The sequence below is a fragment of the Podarcis bocagei genome, assembly GCF_964188305.1.
Source record: "Podarcis bocagei genome assembly, chromosome: 18".
NCBI lineage: Eukaryota > Metazoa > Chordata > Lepidosauria > Squamata > Lacertidae > Podarcis > Podarcis bocagei.
The window spans coordinates 9,755,389-9,775,774 of NC_138144.1; the positions used below are offsets into that span (position 1 = coordinate 9,755,389).

Sequence of the window (20,386 nt, forward strand, 5' to 3'; positions counted from 1 at the left end):
ATGAAGCTGTGTGTTGATAGCCCTTGACCTTTTCACAACAGCACTTGGGGAACACACTGAGATAACGGGACTCAATTGTTAGTGAGATTACTATTTAACTTGTAAAATGGGACTTAAAAGCCCATTCTTTTTACATCATGGTCTTGGGGGCTGAATCTAGGCAGCGTTATAAACTCAGATATATAATAAGCTTGGTGCCAAACATCTCATTGAGCCAGGGTTACAGTCGCCAAAAGAGAATGCCCCTTTTGGTCAAGATGGCTCTAAAGTCTTATTTTCCAAATGGTGGACTGACTGTGATGGATTCTCAGTTAAATATCTGGCTAGTTCAGAGGACAACCTTGGGCCAGGTTAAGAGCTCTGAGAATTTAAAAGAAGGAAAGTCACTTGATCCAAAGACAGTCCACATCTCTATTGGCCTATTCTGACCTCCTTTTCATAATGGTGACTCAGACCATTCATAACGTAGGGGTATAATTCACAACCATGAGAAGTGCAGTGGGGGAAGTGAAGAAAAGCAACAACAATTCACTATAATGTCGTTCACTGCTTCTGCTCGGGCTGAACAGAAAAAGCCTTTTGGTTCCTGAAATTCATTCCGATTGTGCAGATAAAATATATTGGAGAGAATTCTACAGGAGGGGGTGTTGGTGTTTGAAAACAGTGCCGATCCGAGGATCCCCATCCTGGCACCCAGGCCTCTTCACCTGGTGGCCGATAGCCAGGTGCAAAATGTGGATTTTAGACGCTACTCACGAGGAAGCCTGCATTGTAGTAGTAATAATAATAAATTTTATTTATACCCTGCCCTCCCCGGCCAGAGCCAGGCTCAGGGCAGCTAACATCAATAAAATTTCAGTAAAAACATAATAAGAAAAGAAATTAAAATACAGGTTAAAATGCAATTTAAAAAAAACACCAAAAACCCAGAAAGTTCTCAGCCACGAGGAGCATCCTGGAAATCCAACCAATCTTGCACTGAAGCGAAATTGTCCCTGACTCCACTTTGCGGTATTCGTTTGAGAAGCTCTAGAGTTGTCCTCTGAGCTGACTCCCCCTCTTCTCCACAGAAGGGATACCTCAGGTCTATTACTTTGGGCCCTGCGGGAAGTACAACGCGATGGTCCTGGAGCTGTTGGGGCCCAGCCTGGAGGACCTCTTTGACCTCTGCGACCGGACCTTCACCCTCAAGACGGTCCTTATGATCGCCATCCAGCTGGTGAGCAGGCAACACGCCCCCTTTTTTGGAATGACCCTGTGCAACACACACCCCCGATGCCCTTGCCAACTCTGTAGAGGAAGTAGTACGACGCATGGAACACGTTGGCGACTAATATACATACAATAATTACCGAAATAATGATACATTCTTTATCAATCTTCTGAGAAAAATACAAAACCTTGTGTAAAGCCACAGAGACTTAAGATGAACTTACCGTGTCTGGTTTCAATGGATTTTTCAAAGGCTTAATTCAGTCTTTTGTTTTCTTTATCTTTTTAGGTAAGTTCATGAAGATACCAACAAAGGGTAAGTTCGGTGTTGTTCACAATACTGAGAGATGCTAGTGAAGTTGTATATGGAAGTTAATGAAGTTGTAGGCAGGGTGCCGGCGTTTCACATCCATCTACAACCTCACTAGCATCTCTCAGTACAGTGGTACCTCAGGTTAAGAACTTAATTCGTTCTGGAGGTCCGTTCTTAACCTGAAACTGTTCTTAACCTGAAGCACCACTTTAGCTAATGGGGCCTCCCGCTGCCGCCGCCGCCACGCGATTTCTCTTCTCATCCTGAAGCAAAGTTCTTAATCCGAGGTACTATTTCTGGGTTAGCGGAGTCTGTAACCTGAAGCGTATGTAACCCGAGGTATCACTGTATTGTGAACAACACTGATCTTACCCTTTGTTGGTATTTTAATAAACTTACCTAAAAAAGCAAAAGACTGAGTTAAGCATTTGAAAAACCCATTGAAACCAGACATGGTAAGTTCATCTTAAGTTTAGATGTCTAATGAAGGTGCCAGGTGAGCCTTCCCGGGGAGGGCATTCCACCAATGGGGAGCCACTGCAGAGAAGGCCCCATTTTCCTGTTGCCACTCTTTGGCTCTCATGCAAAGGAGTCTGCAAATGGGGAGCCGTTGCAGACATGCGACCCCTGGGGTGTTGCCCAGTCTAAAAAACAACAGATTTGCCTCCCCATGAAAATGCATACAGGTGGAAGAATGGAATCCTTTTTCGGACATGAGATATAAGCAACAGAAAGAGTTGGAGGTTATTGAATTGTTTTTATGATATGGGAGTTAGAAGATGGGAGAGATGAAGTATACCGGGGTAGGCAACCTGAGGCCCGGGGGCCAGATCCGGCCCAATCGCCTTCTCAATCCGGCCCACGGACAGTCCAGGAATCAGCGTGTTTTTGCATGAGTAGAATGTGTGCTTTTATTTAAAATGCATCTCTGGGTTATTTTGTGGGGCATAGGAATTTGTTCAACCCCCCCCCCCAAAAAAAAAAAAATAGTCCGGCCCACCACATGGTCTGAGGGACAGTGGACCGGCCCATGGCTGAAAAAGGTTGATGACCCCTAAAGTACACCAAGGAAAACAGGAGGAGAGGTTGACAAAAAATGTGAAGCTTTTGGACATTTAATAAAATATAACTGGGGGGAAATGCACAAACCTACAAGAAGCCCCAGTTTTCCAGGACACAGGCCCTCAAGTGCTACTTTGCACATGGCACAGAGGCTCTGGCGATTTTTCTTTCGGCAGATCACCCGCATGGAGTACGTCCACACCAAAAGCCTGATCTACAGAGACGTCAAGCCGGAGAACTTCCTGGTGGGGCGGCCCGGCAGCAAGCGCCAACACGTCATCCACATCATTGACTTCGGCCTGGCCAAAGAGTTCATCGACCCCGAGACCAAAAAGCACATCCCGTACCGAGAGCACAAGAGCCTGACCGGCACCGCGCGGTACATGAGCATCAACACGCACCTGGGGAAAGGTGAGCAGGAGGAGGCAGCCCCTTGGAATGGGGAGGGGGAGCTGTGGGGGGCAAGGTGGGGGCAAGGAAAAGTAGATTGGGTATGTGTGGCAGAGACAGAAAGAGAGAGAGAGAATGTTGCAGAGAGAACATGAATGAGAGAGAGAGAGATCTATGCATCTCTGAATCGCTGCATCCGTGCTGGACACAGAAACTGTTATTTTAAAAGGGGTGTGTGTGGAGGGAAGCCCAGGCAGCCAGTGTAAAGATGCAGTGGTACCTCAGCTTACATACGCTTCAGGTTACAGACTCTGCTAACCCAGAAATAGTTCCTCAGGTTAAGAACTTTGCTTCAGGATGAGAACAGAAATCGTGCTCCGGTGGCAGCGGGAGGCCCCATTAGCTAAAGTGGTGCTTCAGGTTAAGAACAGTTTCAGGTTAAGAACGGATCTCCGGAACGAATTAAGTTCTTAACCCGAGGTACCACTATATTCCGTGTTGTTCTTTGGGTTTTATTTAATTGTTTTAAAATATTTTTTTATTAATTTTTACATATTAATTATCATTCATACAGCAAAACTTCATTTCTTATACAATCTGTTTGGACTTCCATCAGCCCCTCTGATGGGCCTCCATTCTTATCACTTATTCTGCATTTCTTAAATTCCTATTGCCTTTAATTATCTTAACTAACAGTCCCCCTCGTTACCTTTTTCCTTGCAATATTTCAAATAGTCCACCTTACAAAACTTCTCGCAAACCTACAAGCGTAATCTGATCATCACAATTACTTTCCAAATAATCCGTAAATTTATACCAGTCTTCTGGGAATCTCTGATCCCGCAGATTTTGCATTCTTCCTGTTAATTTATCTAATTCCGCATAGTGCATCAGTTTCATCCTCCAATCTTCTTTTGTTCTTTGGGTTTTAAAAAGAAAAGAAGTTTCTGAAATGATGACCAAGCCGTAACTGAAAATGTCCTCTGTTGTCTCTTGCACAGAACAAAGTCGCAGGGACGACCTGGAGGCCTTAGGTCATATGTTCATGTACTTCCTCCGGGGGAGCCTGCCCTGGCAGGGCCTGAAGGTGAGTTTCGCTGTGGAAATGGAAAAGCTTTTTCTCAACCGCCACTGAGCCTCTTGGGCTTGCCAATCGGAAGGTTGGCGGTTCGAATCCCCGTGACGGGGTGAGCTCCCGTTGCTCCCCTGCTCCTGCCAACCTAGCAATTCGAAAGCATGCCAATACAAGTAGATAAATAGATACCGCTCCAGCGGGAAGGTAAACGGCGTTTCCATGCGCCCTGGTTTCCATCATTGCGCCAGAAGCGGTTTAGTCCTGCTGGCCACATGACCCAGGAAGCTGTCTGCGGACAAATGCCGGCTCCCTCGGCCTGAAAGCGAGATTAGCACTGCAATCCCAGAGTCGCCTTCGGCTAGACATAACCGTCCAGAGGTCCTTTACCTTTTTTACCCACACACACATGGACCAGTTCTGCCTTCACTTATCCCTTGGCAGCTCACCCACTTAGAAAAATAAATTATTGGAGGTTTGTAACATACTGAGCATTAAAATCCGAACACGTTTATATAAAAGGGTAATAAAAAGTGTTACATCCCAAAAAAAGAGGAGAAGAATAAAGAGAAAGAAAATATAAAACAGATCCTCCCAAAACAGTTATATAAAGAAAGAGAAAGAGGAAAAAAATAACTGAAAGAACAGAAAAACAGATAAAAGGAAGATGAGAAACCTTCCTATCTGACCATTATCTGTAACAACAATTATTCAAAGTGTTTCAACATATACCCGATTGGTGTTTTGTTTTGTTTTTTAAACCCTACACAAACAGTTTACAGAAAAAGATAAAACAAGATCATCAACAAGAAAAATTAACAACAATAATTTAAACCCTTCAGAAAGTTAAAATAACGATAGATAGACTGAAAACAGGTAAAAACTAGCCTGCAGCTTTCCAGGTAGGGTTCCCTAAGCAAGACAAGGAGCTGAGACGCGTACAGTGACATCAAGAGGCAGGGAGTTCCAAAGTTGACGTGCCCAAAGCCTTCAAGGTGCCTACAGATTAGAGGACTGCCGGTTCCATCCCTTCAGCAAGCAGAGCATTGGCTGAACGTTCTGTGAGGTCACAGCAACTCAACCAATGCCTGAAGAGGGGGGAACAGCCTTGCCGACAGGTAGATCTTCGTAGCTGGGGGCAATTACCCACCCCTCGAATGTCACATTCCCATGGGACGTGATTTGGGGGACCTCATAGACGTGTTCCTTTCTCCCTCCCTCCCACCCCAAATTCTCTCTTCTCTTTTTTAAAAATATTTTTTATTGAATGATTTTATATTACAAAAATCATTACAACCATACTACCACAAAATACAGTTGAGAAATAAAAATTACATACATCATACATTTTGTTTGTTATTTACCGTCTTATTTCCTCCCAAACATCCTATACAAAACACACACACACAAATAATGATGATAATGAAAATATTTTCCTCCAAAATATTTTCTTCAATTTTGACTTCCTGTCAAGTCCCTTCGTATATGTTTTATCTTACAATTGATTGTACACAAAACAATAGACCTTTCTATATAAATTTTCCAATACATTCAGAAAACATAATAAATCCTTAATTGTTATCCACCTCCTTTTACTTCCTCTGTCGCTCGAATGCTAGCACGGAGTCAAAACTATTATTGTATTTTTGAACATATCTTCTATAACCATCCCATTTTTCCGCAAATTTTTGCTTTGAGTTTCCTCGTGAGTTTGCTAGTCAATTGAGCCATCTCCACAAATTCCTGTAATTTGATTTGCCAATCTGTTATTTTTGGAGCCTCCTGATCTTTCCATCCCTTGGCCACGAGTATTTGAGCCGCTGCAGTTGCATACAAAAATAACACTCTTGAATTTTTGGGAATCTCTTTGTCTAAAATACTTAATAGAAATGCCTCCGGTTTTTTAGTAAAGGTTATCCCCATCATCTTTTTTAATTCGTCGTATATTTCCCCCTCAAAAATCTTAATCTTTCACACGTCCACCACATGTGGATCGTGTCACCGTTATTTCCTCCACATCCCCAACAAGCATTTGCCAAATTCTCATTCCCCACCCCAAATTCTCATTGCAGGCGGACACGCTGAAAGAGCGATACCAGAAGATTGGCGATACCAAAAGGGCCACCCCCGTCGAAGTGCTGTGCGAAAACTTCCCTGGTAAGGACTGGGCGGGGGGGAGGAATGACCACTGGCTTGGGTGCGATTCCTGCGTAGAAGGGGGTCAGACTGGATGACCCCCTGGGGTGTGTGTGTCCCTTTCTTAGCCCTACGATTCTGCAACCTTCCTTAGAGTAACGTCGTGGAGGAAGTGGGAGGAGGCAAGCGTGCCACAAAAACCGGCCTCTGAATAGAACCTCCATGTTCAGGAACACTCTACCACCATTCAAGCAGTTGGTCCCTTACCTTTCCCGCCCCGACCTGGCCACAGTGATCCATGCGACGGTCACCTCCAGGCTTGACTACTGTAACTCGCTCTATGCGGGGCTGCCCTTGAAGCTGTCCCAGAAACTCCAGCGGGTGCAGAATGCTGCAGCGAGGCTCCTTACGGGGTCGCTGCCATGGGAGCATATTCACCCAGTGCTTTTCAAGCTGCACTGGCTCCCGGTGGAGTACAGGGTCAGATTTAAGGTGCTGCTTTTGACCTTTAAAGCCCTTCACAGCCTAGGACCCTCGTACCTACGGGACCGCCTCTCCCGGTATGCCCCACGGAGGACCTTAAGGTCCACAAATGACAACACTCTGGAGGTCCCGGGCCCTAAGGAAGTCAGATTAGCCTCAACCAGAGTCAGGGCCTTTTCAGCACTGGCCCCGGCCTGGTGGAACGCTCTGCCTCATGAGACCAGGGCCCTGCAGGATCTGATTTCTTTCCGCATGGCCTGTAAGACAGAGTTGTTCCGCCTGGCCTTTGGCTTGGAATCAACTTGATCCCTTTCCCCTCTTTCCTTTTTCCTTTCTCCTCCTGTGATGAGGCTGCATTTTAATATTTTAATGTTGTATTTTGACCTTGTTTTTAAGTTGTATTCATTCAGCTTGTTTTTATTATTGGTTGTTAGCCACCCTGAGTCCGGCCTTGGCTGGGGAGGGTGGGGTGTTATTATTATTATTATTATTATTATTATTATTATTATTATTAAATCCCTGCTTCTTCAGGGTGGCATGTGTGCATGTGTTAGGTGTTGCCTTTGGGTTCCTCTGTAAGGCTTCCTCAGGTGTATCCAGGTGGCCACAACGTGCCATGATGACCTACAGGTGTGTTGCCGGACGCCAAGCTCTCCGCAGCCCCTGCATGGCTGATGGCAAGGGATGTTAGGAGAAGCCCTCCGAATATCCCTGGGGGAAGGCCACCTAGCAACCCCGTAAAAGTCTGCTTGGAATACCCCATTGGCAAAAGTCTGATTTAAGCGCCACCCAGCAAACAGACCCGGGTAGCGCAGTGGGTTAAACCACAGAGCCTAGGACTTGCTGATCAGAAGGTCGGTGGTTCGAATCCCCGTGACGCGGTGAGCTCCCGTTGCTCGGTCCCTGCTCCTGCCCACCTAGCAGTTCGAAAGCACGTCAAAGTGCAAGTAGATAAATAGGTAGTGCTCCGGTGGGAAGGTAAATGGCGTTTCCGTGTGCTGCTTTGGTTCGCCAGAAGCGGCTTAGTCCTGCTGGCGACATGACCCGGAAGCTGTACGCCGGCTCCCTCGGCCAGTAAAGCGAGATGAGCGCCGCAACCCCAGAGTCGGTCACGACTGGACCTAATGGTCAGGCGTCCCTTTACCTTTACCTAGCACACAGACTTCCCGCTTCCCCTCTCCCTCCAACAGAATTCCCCCAGACTTGGGTCTCCAGCTGTTTTTGAACTAGCTTGCAGGTTAGGAATGATGTGAATCGTAGCACCAAAGCGGCTGGAGAACCAGGTTTGGGAACCCTAAGTTTGCCCTGCCGATCCAGTTTAACCCTTTGGATTAGTTTCCCTTGGTGAGATTGCCTGTGCTCTGACCATTGGGCAACCGCTGCCTCTTCCGCCTTCCTCCCCTCCCCTCCCGCAGAAGAGATGGCCACGTACCTCCGCTACGTCCGCCGCCTGGACTTCTTTGAGAAGCCGGACTACGACTACTTGAGGAAACTCTTCACGGACCTCTTTGACCGGAACGGCTACGTTTTTGACTATGAATACGACTGGGCAGGGAAGCCTTTAGTGAGTTGGGTTTTTTTGGGGGGGGGGGAGCGGCTGGCTTTGGGTTGGAGAACTGAGGGGCCGCATTTGCTCCTTTTGAGAGCTGGAGCAAATGCAGGCAGATGCAGATCTTGACCCTCAAAAACCACAGGGGGATTTTTAAAAATCAGCTATATTTTCCCCCTTTCTCCTCCTGTGATGAGGCTGCATTTTAATGTTTTAATGTTGTATTTTAATCTTGTTTTTAAGTTGTATTCATTCAACTTGTTTTTATTATTGGTTGTTAGCCGCCCTGAGCCTGGCCTTGGCTGGGGAGGGTGGGGTATAAATAAATTTATTATTATTATTATTATTATTATTATTATTATTATTATTATTATTATTATTAATTTTGTAAAGTTGTTCATTCTGCGTTTGAACACCTCTGGATATATCGCCGCCAAATTTTGCTGGACACAGATGGACACCATGTTGAATCAAGGCTCCCTTTGCAGGCCTTTCAAAACGGCAATTATGTCCACCATATTTTGCACGGTGGTTCCTGAGATCAGAGATCAGGAGTTTGCCTATATGTGTTGGAACCTTTTGAAACAGTGGTGATTTGAAGCTGCGCAGGTTGTTTGATTTCTTAGAAATCTCAAGCGGGTGGGTGGAGAGAGGGAAAAGAAATTTATCTCTTTTTAGATCATTGTTGAGTTGGAAGGGACCCGCAAGGGTCATCTAGCCCAACCCCCCGAAATATAGCAATTATCGAATTCCGAATGAACCTTTGCTTCAAGATGTCCAAGGAAAGAAAGTCGATCAGCTCTTAACACCTCTCTCAAATTTCTATCCTCTCCCCCTTTATTCACCTTTTCCCCAAACTTCTCCACCCATTTGGGAGGGGCTGTGGCTCTGTGACAGATCAGCTGCTTGGATTGCAGAAGGCAGCAACCCCTGATTTCTCCCAAGTACGGCTGGGAATACCCCCCACCCCACCCCACTCTGATACAGAAGAAAATATTTTGGATCAATTAGACAGCCAGACTCTTAATCTTGGGGTCCTGGGTTCGAATCTCGGGCAAAAAAGATTTCTGCATCGCAAGGGGTTGGGCTGGATGACCCTCGGGGTCCCTTCCAAGCCTGCGATTTACAAAGGAGCGCGGTACCGTCGACGTTCCCGATCTCACGCTCCCGTCTCCTTTTCCTCCCCTCTTTGCAGCCGACCCCTATTGGCACAATTCAGAGTGATTTACAAGTCCAGGCTCCAAACAGGGAAAAAACTCAACAGTACATGAAACAGCAGGTAAGTGGGGTTCTTTCCCCCCCCCATGCCCCAGGGGTCCATATTGGGGTGTGGGGCAGTTAGAGGGGTGGTGATGGGGTGGGAGAGGAGGCCAGCCAGAGCCTGAGTGAGTTGTGGGCGAGCCTGCAAAGTTCCTCCACTTCTGCCAAAACAGGGAGTGACTGGGGATCACAGAGGGGTAAGGCTGCCAAATTTGCGTGGGGCTTAGGTGAACAATGAGGACCAGCTCCTTGCGGAGGCAGGAGCAGAGGCTTGGCGCCACCTGGTGGGAAGAGACGGAGGCACCTCGGTGTCCGAGGAAAAGTCCTTCCTGAATAGGAGTGAGCGTGATGGTTGCCTGGGTGTGGCGGAAAAGCGTTGGTCCATAGATCTTAGTTCTGCCTACACTGACTGGCAGCAGATCTGCAGAGAGGGCTGTTTCCCTTTCAACAACCGGAATTAATGGCTTGCTTTCAACGGGTATGCAAAGGATTGATCCTTCTGCACGCATAGCAGGTGAGCTGGTGGCTCCTTCCATAAAAACAAAGGCAGATTCTAGTCCTCACGGTGTTGAACGATGGGCTTATGCAATGGGAAGGTGCGGAGCTGCCTTATAGCAAAGTTTCGGGGGCTTCAGGACAGGGACAGACTTAACCTGGGATGCCGGGGTTTTGAACCTGCAACCTTCTTCATGCTGACCCCTGAGTTGATTTGCTAGGGACATAGCCTTATTCTGAGTCAGCCCTTGGGTCTGTCTAGATCAGGCATGGCTAAACTTGGCCCTCCAGCTGTTTTGGGACTACAACTCCCATCATCCCTAGCAAACAGAACCAGTGGTCAGGGATGATGGGAATTGTAGTCCAAAAAACAGCTGGAGGGCCAAGTTTAGCCATGCCTGGTCTAGAACAAGGTTTCCCAAACTTGGGTTTCCAGCTGTTTTTGGACTACAACTCCCAACATCCCTAGCTATGTGGCATGCAGAGGGCCGGGAGGCTGGGCTGTCTCCTTCCAGCGGCCCTGTGCAAAGATCCATCACTTCTCCTCCGACGTAAATCAGCAACCCGGGCTTCAAAGCCAAGGGACACTATCAGCAGATCGAACTGCGCACACAGGATAGGTGTGAGGCTTGGGGAAGCATACTACAACTACGGATTTATTAATCATAAAGCAGGACAAAGAAACACGTCGTCTCTCTCTCATGTCGTCTCAGAGAGAAAAGCAAAAGCTATATGCCCAACGGAAGTTCCCAGCAAGCTGTGCTGGAATGTCAACAGACATGTGACATGTAACAATCCCACGTCTGTTCCTTGAGGTGGAATGGAATTCTCAACATGTTCATCATCCCTAGCTAACAGGACCAGTGGTCAGGGATGATGGGAAATGTAGTCCAAAAACAGTTGGGGACCCAAGTTTGGGAAATGGTGCTTTAAATCCTGTCCTTTGGGGATCTTTGTGCCATTTCATTGAATCAGAGAACCGTAGAGTTGGAAGGGACACCGAGGGGTCATCTAGCCCAACCCCCTGAAATGCAGGAATTCACAATGTGTGTTTTGAGTGTGACCTGGTGTGTGTGTGTGTGTGTGTGTGTGTGTGTACACCTATCCCTAGCATCTCTCGAAGGCCATGCCATTTGTCAAGAGTTTCCCAAACGTGGGTCTTCGGCTGTTCTGGGACTACGATTCCCATCATCCCTGACCCTGCTAGCAAAGCATTCTGGGATTTGTAGTCCCCCCCCAAAAAAAAAAAAAACAGCCAGAGACCCACATTTGGTAAACCCTGGATTTGGAGGCACGCCTGCCCTGTGTGCGCTTAGTGAAACTCGGCAGCGGCTGTGAATCCAACAGGGTTCGGTCACAGGGGCTCCGATCCCCTTTCCCTTCCAGACGGCGCCGGTCACTCCCAGGGTTGGGGTACCTGTGGCGTTGCAGGTGTCGGGGTGCCAGCAACCGGCAGCCATCAGGGGCGCTGGGAGCTGGAGGCTAGCCAGGCTGGGAAACCCCCCCCTGCAAGGCAAGAAGGGGCAGTTTGGGGCAGCAGGGGGGCAGAACCATTATCCCTCCAGAGGTGCCTTCCTTTCCGAGAAAGTGGAGAACGCCATTTTTCAATTCAGGGATGGAGGAGGGTAGAAGACCCCCAGGTGCCCTTGAGCCCAGTGGGCGGTGGAGGTTGGGAGTCGTAGTTCAGGCGCACCCGGTGCCCCCCACGCCCCCTGCCCCTCTTCTGGGGGAATTTGCGTCCAGGCCTGTTTTATATTCTTTCGTTTTGCATGCTTTTTCGTTTTGTTTTTTCTTCCTTTCTCTCTATCCCTCTCCCGTCTTTGTCGCCTCTCCCCACAACCCCGCCATCTTTTTCTGACCCCTCTCTCGCCTTTGTCACCCCCCTTTCGTCCCCCCCCCCGTCGCTAGCAGTCCCCCGAGGGGACGGAGGTGTGGGACCCTCAGGCTGGCCAGCAACCTGCCGAGGAAGCCCTAGGAACCCACCTTGCGGCCAGCAGGCTTGGGGGGTCCGTGCAGGTACATTAGAGGGGCGTATGGGGTAGGGTGTGGGGCTGGCAGGGGGTGGGCATGACCTGCAAACCGCTGCCCAAGCCCCATTGGCACCGTCCCAGATGCAACTGACTTGGCCCCATTCACTTCAATGGCTCTGCTCTTGGGACTCGGCTTCCACAGGTTCGTCCATGGCGGTGGGTCTACTCTGGAGTAGGACTTGCATGGGCTGCCACCCTCTCTTTAGGCCCTGCTGCTTTCTCTCGCCTATGCCCCCCACCCCCAGTTTTGCTTGGAGAAAATGAGTGCACAGCTCTTCCCTTGATGGTGAATCGGGTCCGCCTATGTGTTCGCCCCTGTCTCTGCCTGTATCCACGCATGATGTGGCCCCCCCCCATTTTTCTGGGAAGGGGGCTAGTGCGAAACGTTTCCGGAGCTCTAGTGGAAATATTGCAAGCCTACCCGGGGGGGGGGGGTGCATTACACCGATAAATCCTACTTGGAGTACACCCGCAGACATTACTAGGACTCATGCCTGTTGACTCCAGTGTGTCTACTCTTGAGTAGGACTAAGGTTGGATGCAGCCCAGCGTCTGTTCTCCTCCCTGCCCCCCCCCCATGGCAAACTTCTTTGGTGAAGACGGGGAGCGTGGGTGTGGGTATTTTTTATTTTTAAAGAAAACCTCCTGTCTGTTTTACTTATTTCATAAAACCTACATACCATTTGATAATTAAAAAAAAAAACAACCTCACAAAACTGTTTAGAAACAGAATAAAATTATATATACCGTATTTTTTGTTCTAGAAGACTCCCTTTTTCCCTCCTAAAAAGTAAGGGGAAATGTGTGTGCGTCTTATGGAGCGAATGCAGGCTGCGCAGCTATCCCAGAAGCCATAACAGCAAGAGGGATCTCTGCTTTCGCTGCGCAGCGATCCCTCTTGCTGTTCTGGCTTCTGAGATTCAGAATTTTTTTTTTTCTTGTTTTCCTCCTCAAAAAACCAGGTGTGTCTTGTGGTCAGGTGCGTCTTATTGAGCGAAAAATACGGTATATATTTACACACACACACCCCCCAAAGAATTCAGGGACTCTCTCTCTGTCATTGCAAATCCGCAGCAGAGTTTTATGAAGGTGGGTTTCCTGTTGTGACAGCAACTTGTTCCCTGAGAGGCATGATTCAGAGAAAAACCACCGCTATTTTCTATCAGCAAACCCAGAATGAGGGATAATGTTTCACTATCGACAGGGTTGATTTTCTTCCAGGACCTTGGTTTCAAGAGTTCAGCGAGATATCCTTCCAGCTTTTGCCATTTATTACCGAATACATACGACAAAGATTTCATTTTCTTATCACAGCATGAATAATAATAACAATAACATTATTTAATAATAGTATTAACAATAACAATGTTAATAATAATAATATTTAACAGCCACAATAATAATATCCTGGTCCCCTACAGAATCCCACTGTCGGCACAGCCTTTTATGTAAGAGGCAAGAGCTCTGGAATTCCGTAAACGGGAAACTAAAATTGTACAAGCTTTGTCCTGTTGCAATGTTTAGGGATATTAATTGTTTGTGTCCGCAAAGGAATTTTAGAGACTGAAGGAAGCTGTTCTCAGACGAGGGGCTAGAGAAGAGAAGTTGGGGCGTGTAATGGAATATTTTTTTTGTGGGGGGGGGGAATATTCGTGAACACCCAGAAAGTGCTAAACTGGTTTCTGGCAGTGGTTTCTTAATCCTTACAGGTTTGCACATGAAATTCAGAATTTCTAATGTTAAGACTGAAAACTTGGGGTTCCGTTTGGTTTTCAGTTCATCTTCCGATGTAATGCACTGCGGCGAGAGCCACAAAAATGTTTTCTGGATAAAGCTAATAGCAAGGTGGTTCAACGCCCGGCCCTGAGAGGGATTTGAACCACACACAGTTCTCTCTATAAAGTGGACTATAAACCTGGTTGGTTGCAGCTGCCCTGTGATTGAGTATGTTCTTTGAGGAACCCCTGTGTGGTACTAAGAATAATGGTTTGAAAATGAGCCAGCCTTTTACAGTACAGTAATGTACCCTCTCATCCCTCAAGTTCAGATCTGGGCTTCTTGCACATTTTGCCCAGTGCAGGCTGGCTCAACTGAATTGAATTTTATTATTACAGTCACAGACCAGTTCCGGCTCACTAACAATATCAGGAAAATCATAAAACACAACAGGAATACATTGAATTGCAATTGGGTATAACAGAGACAATACAGATATAAAGGTAAAGGGACCCCTGACCATTAGGGCCAGTTGTGGCCGACTCTGGGGTTGCGGCACTCATCTTGCTTTATTGGCCAAGGGAGCCGGCGTACAGCTTCCGGGTCATGTGGCCAGCATGACTAAGCCGCTCATGGGGAATCAGAGCAGCGCACGGAAATGCCGTTTACCTTCCCGCCAGAGTGGTACCTATTTATCTACTTGCACTTTGACGTGCTTTTGAACTGCTAGGTTGGCAGGAGCAGGGACCGAGCAACGGGAGCTCACCCCGTCGTGGGGATTTGAACCTCCGACCTTCTAATCAGTTAAGTCCTAGGCTCTGTGGTTTAACCCACGTTGCCACCCGTGTCCCTAATACAGATATAAAGGTAAAGGTACCCCTGCCCGTACGGGCCAGTCTTGACAGACTCCAGGGTTGTGTGCCCATCTCACTCAAGAGTGCTGTCCGGAGACACTTCCAGGTCACGTGGCCAGCATGACAAAGCTGCATCTGGCAAGCCAGCGCAGCACACGGAAACGCTGTTTACCTTCCCGCCAGTAAGCGGTCCCTATATATCTACTTGCACCCGGGGGTGCTTTCGAACTGCTAGGTTGGCAGGCGCTGGGACCGAGCAACGGGAGCTCACCCCATCGCGGGGATTTGAACCGCCGACCTTTCGATCGGCAAGCCCTAGGCGCTGAGGCTTTTACCCACAGCGCCACCCGCGTCCCTCCAATACAGATATAGCGGCAGTTAAAAATATATATTAAATCTTGATCACTTGTCATTTAAAACCTTAATCATTTTGGTAGTACAGCTTGTTCCCGAAGTTTTATGGCAGTTGCACAGAATTTGGCCACCCTTAGCGTGATCTCTAGATCCTTGTCCTCTACCAGGAGTTTTAGACATTGAAGTTTCGGACCCATTTGGAGATTTTTGTATAACAGGAGTGATAAATACCGAGCGTATATCCCCGTAGAAACGGCAGCGTAACAAGACATGAGAGACAGTTTCTACCTCCATCAAGCCACAGGGGCAGATTGATTCCACGTATGGTTTACCCTCAAATCTGCCCAGCCTGGCTCAACACCAACCAGGGTCTGTGCACAGCGCCCGCTCTCCTGCCACCCCACCCCCCAGCAATCAGAAACCCTGGCTTGGCTTGCAAACGAAGGCAGCCAGGTTGCTCTCCTTGCACCAGGCAACAAAGCGAAGCCTCGGGAAGGAAGAGCGCCCGACTCCTGATTTCTTCCACCCATCCACGGTTTGCAGGGAGTAGCCAAACCCTGTGGCTTGCAGTGCAAGCGGTTTCGAAACCTTGTGTGATTGCTTTGGTGGAAAATGTCTTTGGACTTTTTGACTCTGCACCCCACATTTCTACCCAAATCGGGTCGCTGCTCATCTCCCAACCAAAAAGGGCTCAGCACCTGCCCTTGAATTCTTTGCTTTGAATCCCGACAAGACAGAAGTACTGTTTTTGGGGGACAGGAGGCGGGCAGGTGTGGAGGACTTCCTGCTCCTGAATGGGGTAACTGTGCCCCGGATGGACCAGGTGCGCAGCCTGGGAGTCATTTTGGACTCACAGCTGTCCATGGAGGCGCAGGTCCAGGGCAGCTGTTTATCAGCTCCATCTGGTACGCAGGATGAGACCCTCCCTGCCCGCAGACTGTCTTGCCAGTCCAGCTGAGGTCCAGCTCCAAGGGCCTTCTGGCGGTTCCCTCATTGCGAGAAGTGAAGCTACAGGGAACCAGGGAGAGGGCTTTCTCGGTGTTGGCGCCCGCCCTGTGGAACGCCAGATGTCAAAGAGAAAAACAACTACCAGACCTTTAGAAGACATCTAAAGGCAGCCCTGTTCAGGGAAGCTTTTAATGTTTAATAGGTTATTGCATTTTAATATTCTGTTGGAAGCCGCCCAGAGTGGCTGGAGAAATCCAGCCAGATGGGCAGGGTATAAATTGTTGTTGTTGTTGTTGTTGTTGTTGTTGTTGTTGTTGTTGTTGTTGTTGTTGTTATTGCTGCTGCTTTTCACCGGAAAGGATTCGGCTACAAAATGCCAGGCTCAACGTCACGCACTGCGTTTGGGGGAGTCCTGTCTTTGGGGCCAGTTCACCCCGACCTCTGCATTCCTGTGCAAAACCCCAGAGGCAGAGGGGTGCAAGCACTGGGCACTCTCTCCCCCATCTCACCTGCCTCCTCTCCCTTCCTCCTCAGGTCATGAGTTCGACCAACGGGGAGCTGAACACAGATGACCCCACTGCCGGCCACTCAAATGCCCCCATCACCGCCCCCGCCGAGGTCGAGGTGGCTGATGACACTAAGTGAGTAAGCCAAGTCTTCTTGCGCGGGGGGGGGGGGGCGGGCACCCACAGTCTCGCTTGGCCTGGGGGAGGAAGCTGAGGTCCGGTGCCCAAATCCAGCCCCCAAGTCCTGGCCCTGCTTTGCACCCCTGCATTGCAGGGGGTTGGACTAGATGACCCTGGGGGGGGGAGAGACCCTTCGAATTCTGCCGTTCTCTGATTCCACAAGTGCTTTTGCCTCCCTGGAAGCGGCAGGAGTTTTGCCCCGTTTGAGGTGCCCCGCTTGGGCCTGATCCGCCTGCGCAGCTCCTAACGCCCTCCTCTCCTCGATTCTCAGGTGCTGCTGTTTCTTCAAAAGGAGGAAGAGGAAAACCATCCAGCGCCACAAGTGATGTGCTCCCCTTCCCCGGTTTGGCCGAGGCCGGCGTCCCCTCGGGACTACGTTTTCACCCTCCGCCCCTCTTCCTTTTCACTTCCTGTCTGTGGATAACGGATCTTGATCCTTTGGCCGGATGGGAGAGGACGGGCCTTCTCCCCTCCGCCTGCTCCGGAGTCGCAAGGGGTCCGTGTGGCGTACAACCCGCCTTTGACTCCACTCGCAGGCTCACCCGGGGAGAGGAGGGGAAGCCTCTCCCCCACTCTCAGCCTGAATATATATATATATTTCTTTTATTTTCTTTTCCCTTCCTCCAAGAGACACAGCAACAGAGGGAAGCGGAACCGGCAGAAGGAGGAAGAAAAAGCATGTCGCTGAACTTTCTTTGGAAGTGCCCGCGCCCCTCCTTGGTTTTGCAAAGAGAAAAAAGCATTAACTATTTATGCAGCTGCCCCCCTCCAAGGGGGGAAAAACCCACACTTGTCTGGGCTCTTCTCTCCCCCCTTCCTCACCTTGGTTTCACGGAATTATTTTTTTGGAAGCAAAAAAAAAGAACCCCGGGAATCAGTTCTTTGCAGAAGATTTGCTGGGACGATGCTGGGAATGTCAGCTGCAGCTAATATTCCCTCCCCATCCCTCCTCTCCCCCCCCCCTTTTTGCTGTTTCTTTGTCTCTTTAACTTAATTTAAAAATTGCATCTTAGTCATTGCGTTTGTGGGACAGTCTCCTTATTTTCTTTCTCCCCCTCCTTCCTTCTGTTTTTGTAGCGATGCAAACTTTTTTGCATCATATTTTTTTTTTATTTCATAAAGTATCTTTGTTTTAGATTTGTGCGCCCCCCCCCCCGTTCCCAACTCTCTTAAGTTTCTGCCCCCAACCCCTGCCGATTTAGTTGTGGCCAAGGTCCTTTAGGGGAGACAGAGGGAAGTCCCTGGGGTGCCCTCCCCGTCTGGAGCACGGCTGGGGGGGGCGGCAAAGTGGGGCTTCGCGTCTGGGGAGGAAAGCGGCTCGTTTACACTTCCGACTCTTCATTTCTCAATGCACTTTTTTTGGGTAGCAATACAAGGAGCAAATGCGTCTTGGAATTAACCGGGCTTTAGAGAATTCTTTGGGGTTCGTTTTGAGGAAAGCTAGATTATCCTTTAATTAAAAAAAAGACCCACTGACTCGCTGGGGGTGGGGGGGGGGCCTTGGATCTCAGGAACAGCTGCCGGCCAAGATGAACCCCCAAAACGACTTCCATTCTTTGGGTGGGGGGAGTTCAGAATGGAGAGGGTTTGGGGTGGCCAAAGCCAAAAATCAAAATCTGATCTGCGGGGGGGGGGGGGGGCGAGCGTGGCCCCTAAAACTTCCAACCGGAACCGATCTGTGGCAAAAGCTCCCTGGAAGGGGGTGAAAAGGAAACTTTGGCTGAACAAAATTCATGTGAGGACAATCCACCCTGTTGTTTTTGTGCCCCCCCCCCAAATACAGATCAGACACTCACAGTGACGATTTCCAGTTTCTGCTAAACTGCTCAGCTATGGGATGTTGTCTTGAGAAGTCCGGCTCTCCGCTGCAGTTTTAAATCTTGTGCATTTTGCTGCAGGGAGCAAGGAAATGGGTAGAAGCAGATTTCTTCCTCGGGGGTTGTTTTGGGGCGGTGGGGAGCGCTCCCCCCCTTCCTTCTGGGTTTCTTGGCCATCTTTAAATCCCACCAAGGTTGTGCCTGGTTAGGACCACACCTTGGCGTGTTTGTGCCCCCCTCTCTCTTCCAGCCAACCGGACCCCCAGCACCACCCTGCAAAGTTTCCGGGCACACTTTGCGGGGGGGGGGGGTCCGTTGCTTCCAAACAAGGACTGAGAAGCCTTGCTGCTTCTTTATAGACAAATATATTTTTATACAAATAAGAAGGGGAGGGCACTGCCTCCCCTTGCACCTATTTCAGAGTAGCATGTTCTGCTTCCTTTAAAATAAAATGAAAAAAAGCCTGCCGTCCCCCCCACTTACAAATGTTGTAATCACGACACTTGTTAATGTCAGGCTATGGTTGGGTGAGGTGGGTGGGCTGTGATTAGACGGGCAGGGACGTTTTTTTTTTGGGGGGGGAATCCTTGGTCTCTTGCACTAAATGGCACCCACGTCGCCCAAATTCTACGTGTCTTAAAACTGCCGCACCTCCTCACTAGTAATACTCCCCCCCCCGTTGCTTCAATTCCCACTACCTGTCCACACCCCCCCCCCACGGAAAAAAAATACCCACCAAAGCTGTGTATGCTTGCCCTTGTCTTGATTGTGCTAGAGTCAAATTGGTTAACAGTGGGATCTTAAGTTTCTAGTCCTCCTCGTTCCTGGACAGCAGGACATCCCCCCCCACCGACCCCCAAGTTGCGTTGGAAGGAGTTAGTGCCAGAATGCAAGGCCCACCCTGACCACCCCCCATGCCCCTCTCTACATCGGACCCCTTGCAGAAAGCCAAAATTAAGTTTTCAGTTGTGTGTGCTTTTAAAGATGGGGTGGTGTTTTTTTGGGGGGGTGCCCCTTTTTTCTTTTATGGCCGATTGTTTCTTTTACGGCTACTTGAAGAAGAGGCAAGGTGTGGGGAGGAGAAAGAACTATATAAAAAAATCAGATTATCGTCTTGCTCTACCTGGTCTTAGGTTTATAAACTCAGTGCCTCAAAAGAGGGGTGTGTGGGTTTTTTGGGGGGAAGGGGGCATTGGAATGGAAAGATGGGAGGAGGCGTTAAGGTAAAGGGCAGGAAAAAATTATAACCCTCGATTCTGGCGACTTTCACTAAAAATAGGGTTCCTTAGATACGTGCAATGTTTGAGCTTGTTCCCCAAACAGTGCAAAAGAGGAGGGGAGGGAATTAAAAAATTCAGCCTTAAACGATATGCTTGGGGGGGTGTGGTAATGTAGTTCCAGTCCCAGGAAGGGTGTAAAAGAGAAATTAAAATTAAAACGTTTATGTAAAAAGAGTGCATGTGAGTGTGCTTGGATTACCAGTTGCAATGTGGATTATTCTGGTTTTGAAAAAGGGCAGACTTTGAAAGATTTACCTTGACAGAGGTCGACATCAAGGTGTGGTTTTTGCCGTTTGGGCCCAGATTGTCAGAAGCTTGCATCAAAATGAATCTTGCAGACCCAGCAATGGTGGTTTGTTTGGTTGTGTTTTAGGGGAAAAAAGTGCTTTTTTTTTTTTTTTTGCTTAAAATTTGGGGGGGGGGGTTGTGATCGATTTGAGTCTGCACAGAGACAAGATCTGTTGCCGATGTGATTCCAAAAACTCGAGGCAGCGAGAGACACTTTTGCGTTGTCAGTTTTTAGTTTAACTGCTTTAAGCAAAACAAAAATGTACACAGGTAAATGGCATATAAAAGTTTCTCTGAAGCTTCTTTGAAAGCCATAGAGGTTTAGGGGCTTTTTTTAAAATTAAAAAAATTCAGAAAACAAGGAGAAAAAAACCCTGAAAAACAAAAAAATTAAAAAAAAACTTGAAAAATAAATTCTGCAAAGATGTTTCTTTGGGTTTT

The 20,386-nt window shown here is 48.4% G+C and overlaps 1 protein-coding gene and 1 long non-coding RNA gene across 3 annotated transcripts in view; both read left to right on the plus strand.

Annotated features, from left to right (window-relative positions):
• CSNK1G2 (casein kinase 1 gamma 2) overlaps window positions 1-20,257 on the plus strand; it is a 56,014-nt gene extending 35,757 nt beyond the window's left edge. Inside the window, exons 5-13 of one of the 2 annotated variants that reach the window (XM_081177882.1) lie at window positions 1,071-1,219; window positions 2,764-2,998; window positions 3,979-4,064; window positions 6,122-6,206; window positions 8,084-8,232; window positions 9,413-9,496; window positions 11,881-11,988; window positions 16,409-16,515; window positions 16,832-20,257. In XM_081177882.1, coding sequence (XP_081034008.1) covers window positions 1,071-1,219; window positions 2,764-2,998; window positions 3,979-4,064; window positions 6,122-6,206; window positions 8,084-8,232; window positions 9,413-9,496; window positions 11,881-11,988; window positions 16,409-16,515; window positions 16,832-16,886 — 1,058 coding nt within the window. In that variant the 3' untranslated portion in view covers window positions 16,887-20,257. The remainder of the gene's footprint in view (window positions 1-1,070; window positions 1,220-2,763; window positions 2,999-3,978; window positions 4,065-6,121; window positions 6,207-8,083; window positions 8,233-9,412; window positions 9,497-11,880; window positions 11,989-16,408; window positions 16,516-16,831) is intronic. The other variant, XM_081177883.1, reaches the window with a different exon arrangement.
• LOC308577801 lies at window positions 9,508-11,207 on the plus strand. Its single transcript, XR_014003700.1, has 2 exons — window positions 9,508-11,047; window positions 11,084-11,207. It is a non-coding gene; the product is annotated as an uncharacterized lncRNA (long non-coding RNA).
• Window positions 20,258-20,386: the final 129 nt, after the last annotated feature.